Raw genomic sequence first — 9,358 nt, 5'->3', positions numbered from 1 at the left:
ATATACACATTCTGTTTGGATTAAAAAACAACAACAGCATCTTTACAAAGGCAGAACAGCTTGCTATTCTTCAGAGCTATATCTGGGCACAGCCAGGGCTCTGCCAGTCTTTTGTATCATCATTCTTCTTTTACATGTGTGGAAATGCTTCCTTCCACTTATTGATTTCAATGAATATTCTTTCTGTGAAATTTGAACTTCCTTGACTAGGCATGGTTTAACTGAAATGCTGCTTCACCATAATGTACTTTCTGTTCTTTGGGGTAACTGTTGTGCATACAGTTATTTTCTTTGCAAACAATGGGACAGTGAAATTCTATAACTATATAATAACAGATGGTGATTTTTTAAAAGAGTAATAATGTTATTATTTGTACCCCCGCAACCTCCAATCATCCCTGGGGATAATGTATGAAGAAAAAGGAAATATGCTGGCTAACTAAAAGACCAAAGCACTTGTGCATAGATGACCCAACAGCCCACTACTCAAAGGATACGTTAGCCAAACTGATAACATCCACATATAAGGCTGTAGTGGAAACATGGGAATCTACATTGGGACGGGAAGATTTCTCAGCAGGATCCTGCTGGTGCTGCTTCTGCTGTTGCTCCTTCTTCACACTGTATATAAGGCACATTCTATTAACTGCAGCATTTATGATGACCCTCTTCCTATTGCTCACGAATTTTACCAGCCAGGAGACCTTGTAATTGGTGAGATGGTTTCGCAAGTCATATACTTCTCTGATATCCAGTCTTTCATGGAACAGCCTTCACAGATACTGATAGATGAACCTATGTAAGGCATCACTTATTCCCCTTCTTACCGAGTCTAATATAGTCAGAGTGAAATGATTGAAAACACATCATTAAGCAGTACTGTGATTCATATTTGATGTTCTTTTTCATGGAAACCCAGTAACATTGTAAGAGTGGGGTGAAGCATTCTTCGGTTTTATGGAAGAAGTATGTGGTACTCAACCTCAGCATGACATGATGAGGGGCAAGGGTGGGTGTGGGTAGACAGAGAGACAGAGGCAGGAAGCCCCCAATTCACACGAGGGCCGCCTTCAGGGAATCACACCGAAAGCCAACTTTGTGTATAGTCAAAGCAAATCGGGTTCTGTGCCAGATGGGATTACCAAAGTCTTTTTTCCCAGACACCCACCCACTTTGGATTAAATTCTTATTGTTTTGCCAGGCATATAAAGCTGAATACAGATTGTGGTTTTACTGTATTCATTTGTCTTATTAACTGTTTGTACTGTTACTAAGTTTTTGTGTTTTTTGTAGTAAGGCTTCTACAGCATTTTCACATGGGGAATCATGCCTTGTCACTGTCCCACTATTTCTCTTCTGCCCACACTTTGTTCCTTCTCAACCGTGAAGGATGTGATTTTATGTCCATGTCCACCTTCTGACTCCTTCTCTATGGAACACCATTCTTCTTCTTCTTCTTCTTCTTCTTCTTCTTCTTCTTCTTCTTCTTCTTCTTCTTCTTCTTCTTCTTCTTCTTCCTCATTTCAGTCCATTGTGTTGCAATTTTATTACAGCTCTGTGCCAAAGAACTACCAGCACATCCTGGCCTTAGCATTTGCTGTCAAAGAAATCAACGAGAAACCCAAAGTCTTCTCAAACATCTCTCTGGGGTTCCGTGTCCTCAATAGCTATTACACTGCAAGGATGACCTACAAGGCCGTGCTCAACCTGCTTTCCACACAGCATAGATTTGTCCCCAACTTCAAGTGTCACAAGTGGAGCAATCTGATAGCTCTCATTGGAGGATGCATCTCTGAAATCTCTGCCAATATGGCCACCATTTCAGCAATCCACAAGATTCCACAGGTAAATTGATTTCAACACAGTCTTGACAAGCTTGATTTCAACACAGTCTTGACAAGCTTCCTGTAAAGTTTTATTGAGGAGGGCACTTTGGATTGGGATTGACCAAGCAGTGCTGAGAGCCAATGGTCCAGAAAATTGGAGTATCTGTAAATTGAAGTGGATGCGTATGATTGTGTCCAGGACGTAAAGGATTTGAGTTTTTATGGTTTCTTTCTGAAAACACATAATGTAAGCAATGGCTGACAGAACTGTGTAACTTTAGTCCGGACAGGAAGAGTCTAGGGAGATTAATATAGTACTCTAAAATACCTTACATAGAAGAGAGGAAAAACTAGTAGTCTACTTCTTCATAGGGCTAGACTGGATATTTTTAAAACATTAGGAGTAGCATTAAGAAATTATCAATAATGAAGCAGATTACTGGGTATTCTTCCACACTGTTTTCTCTTACTTGAAGTTTTCTTCTAGAAGAACCTATGCAGATATTTACTGGGAAAGCTGTGCCTCTGAAGTACCTGTGAAATCTATAGTTTAGCATTCTCTCACAATCCATACAAAACAAAACAAAACACCTCAAACATTTTATTTTAGCTCACATATGGGTCCTTTTTGGCGATACAGGATGCAAACATGCACTTCCCATTTTTATACCAGATGGTTCCAAATGAAGCCAAACAGCACATAGGAATTGTGCGACTCCTTCAGCATTTCAACTGGACATGGATTGTACTTTGTGCTGTGGATGATGACAAAGGGGACCAGTTTCTACAGACAATTTCACCACTACTCTTTGAGCATGGCATCTGCTATGATTTCATAGTAAGATTAGAAAAATGGAATTATCTGGATGAGATGATACGCTTGGCTTTACAGCATCGGGACAGTTATGCAATTGCGTTTGAAACAAAAGCTAATGTGTTTGTGGTTTATGGGGAACCTCCATCCTTTCAGGTTTTGAGAGTATTATCCTTTATAGGACCAATAATGGGATGGCCACCACTGGGTAAAGTGTGGGTTGCTACATCTCACTGGGACTTTGATTCCGTGACTATTCAGAAAGACTGGGAAATAAAAAATTTCCATGGTACTCTATCCTTCACAGTCCGCTCAAGTCAGCCATTAGGGTTCCATGAGTTCATTGAGAGGATAAGACCCTTCTGGAACAAAGAGGATGTATTCATCCTGGACGTCTGGGAACAGACTTTCACCTGCTCCCTGAAAGCATCTAATGGACAGGAGGTGGAGGCCGAGCAGAAAGAACCCTGCACTTTGGAGGAGAAACTGGAGAACCTTCCTGGGGTTTTGTTTGAAAAACACATGACTGGTCACAGCTACAATGTCTACAAAGCTGTCTATGCTGTGGCACATGCTTTGAACTCCATATACAAATCCAGCTCCAAACATAGAATATTGGAAAGAGGAGCGAGATTTGCATTTCAGAATGTGCAACCGTGGCAGGTAATGACAACTGACAACTTCTTTGCTTTGCCTCCATCTACCACTGATCTCCCAGTTTTCACCTCACCAGTCCCAATGAGCTCCAGCCGTCTTTGGTGGCAAGAGCCACAGAAATTAGCCTGCCTGACCTGGTGCACATTTACTCAGAGTCAAAATCACTGTCATTTTAGCTTGTCAAATACCCACAATAGGAACCCAGCTACCGATCTTGTTTGCTAGACACTTTCAATCAATGTATCCCCTCCAAAGACAGTTCTTTATGTAATTAATTTCATGATGATGATAATAATGGACTAGTGAAAATACTTCATCATCATATATATTGCTTTGAGAACAGTTATTCATATCATTAATTCCATGTAAATATTTCAATATTCCAGGTCCATCACTTCCTGAAGAGCCTTGTCTTCAACAGCAGCGCTGGAGATATGGTGCACTTTGATGAACATGGAGAACTGGTTGAAGGTTTTGATGTTACCAATTGGATCACTTTCCCCAATGGCTCACTGACTAGATTGAAAGTTGGACAACTGGAGCCTCAGGCTCCTGCAGGCAAAGAGTTGACGATCAATGATGAGCAAATCGTGTGGCATCCAAGTTTTAATCAGGTGAATTATAACTACAAATTCTTGACTCCATAAAAGGGGAATGTTCCCTTCTGGGCAGCTCACCATTCCTTCAGTTCTTGAGGTGCCCTATTCTAGATTTAATGGTTTATGATACTTGAGTTCATAAATTGATTTCAAACCTTAAATTAAAGCAAGGAGTCCTTTTGGCCATCTGTACCATTTAATTTCTTTGTGAAAAAATGTTCTCACATAAGCCAGTTACAAAGCACTGGAAAGTAACATATAAGATTTTGTTAAAGTCTCACAGAATATCACCACTTCACGTAGTGATTTCTTCAAGGAAAAAAGATGGACCTTGCTTTCATCTTCAAGGTATCTTTACTTATTTCTACAACTTCATATTTTGGGAGGTCTGGAGGTGGAATTGTCTTTCTCATGATCTGCTTTAAGGCTGAATCTTTGACTGATCAAGCCAAGAGATGCAGGTGGGAATTGGTAACAAATGGGCGACAGAGGAGCTGAGCCAACTGGTTCATCCTGAGTCTCTCTGCTCCTCAAGTCAGTCTAACAACATGGAGGTGAATGACAGGAAAGGACTAATCTATTGTTGCTCATCTATATGATTTTGTACAGGCGCTGCCCCTTTCTGTGTGCAATGACAACTGCAACCCTGGCTTCAGTAGAAAAAAGAAGGAAGGAGAGAAGTTTTGCTGCTATGATTGTGCTCCGTGTCCAGAAGGAAAGATCTCTAGTCAAAAAGGTGGGAAGGAGGAATTTCCAGGGTATCATTTAAGGGATTTTAAAAAACATAAATAGGCTATTTATTACCTTTGTTTGGAGAATGCTGATGAATGCACAGGAGCCTAATACTAAAGGGATTTTCCCCAGACATTTTGCCGTTTCAGCAAAAATCTGCCTGGATGCCATTTTGCAGCTCAATTCCCAGATGTGTCAGGGAACACCTGGACGTACGGCAGCCCTACAATAGACTGATCACAATTTTGCAGCCTACACAACTCGTGGGACATTGTGAGGATAAAATGGAGGGAACCAAGTATGCCACTTGTAGTTCCTTTGATATAAATGTAATAACTAAGTGTAGATGGATGGATGGATGGATGGATGGATGGATGGATGTTTAGACGCCTATCTGAGATGGAGAAATGAGCAAAGTGCCCCTCAGTTGCCAGCAATTTCCCAGGCACTGAGAAGGTCCTCTCCTGGTTCCAGCCAACTCTAAAGCCAGGGTGGGAAACCTTTTGCATCCTCAGTGACTCATCCTGTTCTGTGCAACCTTCTAGGAGTAGTTGGTGGGTCCCGAGGCAGAAGTGGAGGGAGCAACTAACATGGGTTTTAACTTGTGCAGTGGACTACTTTCTGTTCCCATGTCTCTCAATCCTTCAACTAGACACCAAGAGGTCCAATCAGCCAGTCAAAGACTCTCAAGGAAGCTGTAAAGCACATGTGGTGAGGGTTGTGACCTGGTGAATGGTTGAGGCCTTAGGAGAGTCCTCACTGCCAAATAGGGAGGTCTGGACAGTCACTTTCTTTTTTTTATAAGAATTTTATTGGTTTTCACATAATAAAAGACAATACAATACAACAATACAACAAACAGATTAAACAACACATACAGCAATCAAAACAAAATAAGGGACAAATAAAAATCACCACTGAAACACCAATATTTCTTTTTCTTACTTAGAAAAAAAATTCTTGTTTGAATCTAACGGGGTGACTTCCCCCGTTTTCTCTCCTTTGTTTCCAATTCTAGTTTACTTTAATAACTTCTCATCTCTAATATTTAAAATCATCCAAAATATCTAAACAAACTTCTTAATATTCATTTTTTACTTCATAATATAACTTATTACTTCTTAACTCCAATCTTACATCTTATTTTACTTAAACTGCTGCTAATAAAGGTAAAGGTAAAGGTAAAGGGACCCCTGACCATCAGGTGCAGTCGTGTCCGACTCTGGGGTTGCGGCGCTCATCTCGCTCTATAGGCCAAGGGAGCCGGCGTTTGTCCGCAGACAGCTTCCGGGTCATGTGGCCAGCATGACAAAGCCGCTTTCTGGCGAACCAGAGCAGCGCACGGAAACGCCGTTTACCTTCCCGCTGGAGCGGTCCCTATTTATCTACTTGCACTTTGATGTGCTTTCGAACTGCTAGGTGGGCAGGAGCTGGGACCGAACAACAGGAGCTCACCCCGTCGCAGGGATTCGAACCGCCGACCTTCTGATCGGCAAGCCCTAGACTCTGTGGTTTAACCCACAGCGCCACCATTTCACATATCTCTTCACTAGTTCAAAATCTTAAACTCTTAACACACTGACTTCAGGGTACCATGGTGAGCCATGCTACTTATATTTTAAATATTCTCACCCTATCCCTCTTCTAACCATTTTTCTTCGCCATCTCGGGATCGCCCCCCCCAGACATTTCTCCATCTTTTTACCACAACATTGTCCAGAATGTCCTCTTTTTCTTTACCAAAGGTCCAGACGCAGTCCATAAACATCCTTGCAGGGAGCTCCAGGGAACTCAAATCATCATCTTCCAGCATCTCCATTTTAGAATTCCAGTCATCTTCTAGTTTCACAAATCTTTTGCCCATCATTCCTGGGCTCTCACCCCAGAAATTGGATATAAATTGTATTCCAACCCTGGGTCTCTCACACGAACAGGGTTTTTCATCTTCTCGGAGTTGCGCAGTCACTGTACTTTGTTTCTCAAAAACTTCCTCAAGTTCTCTAGCAAGGTTTTTTTCCAGTTTACCAAAGTTCTCAAGAGTCTTTCCTGTAGCATATAACTTTTCCTCGACATCCTGGTTCAACAAAATTAGCTTCTGGTTTAACAGTTCTAACTTCAAAAGAATAATCCTTTGTTCATGGGTCAGTCCCGGGTCTAACGCCAGTTTGAAAACGAAACCAAGCATGGTAGAAGTAGACAGAGGGTATCAAGTTTCAGTACTTTTCCATCTTCAACCATAAATTTTAGCCGCCATTTTCCCCCGGGTCAGGGTGGAAAGATTCCAATCCAACAATTTCCAGAAGAGATATTTCCAATCACTTAATTCCCCTAAAAGGGGTTCAGCCAGTCTCACTTGTCAAAAGCTCCGTAGAAACTTTGTATCCGCTACTGCAGCAGCAGCTAACAACAGTGTTATCTTCTTCATTCAACAAAGGGAGGAACGGGCTTCCTTTTTCACGTTCCTCCCGGAGTGCCAAATATCATAAATTTTGAGTCCAATTAGCTTCATACTCACGGCCTCCAGGTTCCTTCTTTTTTTTTCTCCAGATCAGGTAGAACGATGCGCTCAGTGCGGCGGCAGCCGCCGCTTCACCAGCCCGGTTGGGGCATGCCTCCAAAGCCCGGCGCTGTTGTCCTTTCACTCCCGCGCCCCTTTTACAAGGGTAACGGGAGAAGGGTTCCGCGCCATAATGGGCTGGCTGGAGAGCCCGTGCCGCGGGACACTCGACCCGCGGTTTAGCGGAGCCCCGCTGTGCGATAGCGGGGCTCCTACCCCCGGGCTGGCCTGGGTCGTTTCACTGCCGAAACGACCCACGACCGCCCGCAATGGCGTCCTTGCCGGAAGTGGACAGTCACTTTCAATCCACAAGCAGGAGGTCCCCATCCCTGTTTTGCAGACAGAAGACTCATTTGGCCCTTCCACCTGACTGACAAATCCATGCATACCTTAGGGCTAGATTTCTGCTTTCCAACTGGACCAGCCCTTTATTATTCTATGGGGCAGCTGAAATTGTGTCTTTCTTCATAGATCAGGTACTGTAAATACAGGGAAAAACACAGGATGCCTTATAAATCATTCTTTTCTAAGCACTTTCTGGATCAGCTACTATGTCCACTAGTTCAACACATGCCACCAGCTCTCACTGAACATAAAAAAACCATCCAAAATGCAGTTTCAAATTATAAGATTCATTTCTCCTGGATTTTGTCAAAGAACACAAAAATAGACACCATCAAATCTTCTTGTGGCTGATTGCTTTTGACTGTCATTACCCAGTGTGACGGCCTACTTAAATAGCTGTTTGTGTTTAGATGGATGTTGGGCAACCTTCTGAAATACTTAAGCACCTCTTCCTGTTTTCAGACAAAGACGCTTGTGTCAATTGTCCAGAGGACCAATATCCCAAGAAGGACCAAACTCAATGTATTCCCAGGATTGTAAGCTTCCTCTCTTACAAAGGAAATTTGGGGATCATCTTAGTGGTGTTGGCTATTTCTCTCTCTTTCATCACAACTTTAGTACTTGGAATTTTCCTGAAGCACAAGGATACTCCCATAGTCAAAGCCAACAACCGGACCCTCACCTACATCCTTCTCATCTCCCTCCTCCTTTGCTTCCTGTGCTCCTTGCTTTTCATTGGACGGCCTGGAAGGGTGATCTGTCTTCTCCGACAAATGGCTTTTGGCCTTGTCTTCTCTTTGGCCATTTCCACTGTGTTGGCCAAGACGGTCACTGTTGTTGTGGCATTTATGGCCACCAAACCAGGATCCAGCATAAGGAAATGGGTGGGGAAAGGACTGACCAATTCGATTGTCCTCTTCTGCTGCTTCATCCAAGCTGCCATTTGTGCTCTTTGGTTAAGTACTTCTCCACCCTTTCCAGATAAGGACACGCATTCAGTGGTTGGGGAAATCATTCTTGAATGTAACGAGGGTTCTTCCTCCATGTTTTACTCTGTCTTAGGGTACATGGGCTCCCTGGCCACCGCCAGCTTCGTAGTAGCTTTCTTTTCCAGGAAACTCCCTGACAGTTTCAATGAAGCCAAATTTATCACTTTCAGCATGTTGGTGTTTTGCAGTGTTTGGTTGTCCTTTGTGCCAACCTACTTGAGCACTAAAGGGAAATACATGGTGGCTGTGGAGATCTTCTCCATCTTGGCCTCCAGTGCTGGATTGCTGGGTTGCATCTTTTCCCCAAAATGCTACATTATTGTGCTAAGGCCTGAGCTGAACAGCAGAGAACAAATGATAAGGAGGAAAAAATAAATTAAAATACAGATTAATCTCTTTGACTCTTACACATATTTCATCAGACATGATGGCAATAGAAATGTCATTGGAGTTGCAGTATGAATGTTTGATGCATTCCCTCCCCAAATTCATTGACCCCATCTCATGTTGGCCATGTACTCACATAAAGAATGAGGAATGACTTCGTTTTTGAGGATTTAATTCAACAACCAATTTTATTGTATAAAATTAAAACATCTGTTATGTGAACTAATTCCCAACAGTGCCTGATCCTATAGTAGCATGAAAGCTATGCCTCAAATTTTGAACAAGCTTAGGGGCAAAAACAAAATTAACTAGATTTACTTTGCCAAGAGAAGTATGATCATTTCTTCCCAGCACAGAGGTTTTGAGACACTGAGTGGTTGAATGGGTCAGATTATGGGAAGTATTCAAAGACTTGCTTTTGGTTTTTGCACACGCACACACACACACACACA

At 42.5% G+C, this 9,358-nt stretch overlaps 1 protein-coding gene across 1 annotated transcript; it reads left to right on the top strand.

The window, feature by feature from the left end:
* Positions 1-542: 542 nt before the first annotated feature.
* Positions 543-8,882, top strand: LOC117061485 (vomeronasal type-2 receptor 26-like; the record flags this gene model as incomplete). Its single annotated transcript, XM_033174322.1, has 6 exons — positions 543-799; positions 1,554-1,845; positions 2,467-3,303; positions 3,684-3,911; positions 4,506-4,632; positions 7,993-8,882. Coding segments are annotated over exons 1-6 (2,631 nt in total), but the record flags the coding sequence as incomplete, so codon positions are not given.
* Between the last annotated feature and the right edge of the window lie 476 nt (positions 8,883-9,358).

The sequence above is a fragment of the Lacerta agilis genome, chromosome 17 (assembly GCF_009819535.1).
Source record: "Lacerta agilis isolate rLacAgi1 chromosome 17, rLacAgi1.pri, whole genome shotgun sequence".
NCBI lineage: Eukaryota > Metazoa > Chordata > Lepidosauria > Squamata > Lacertidae > Lacerta > Lacerta agilis.
Note: the sequence above shows the minus strand (reverse complement) of the source record. Positions and strands in the feature narration are given on the sequence as shown.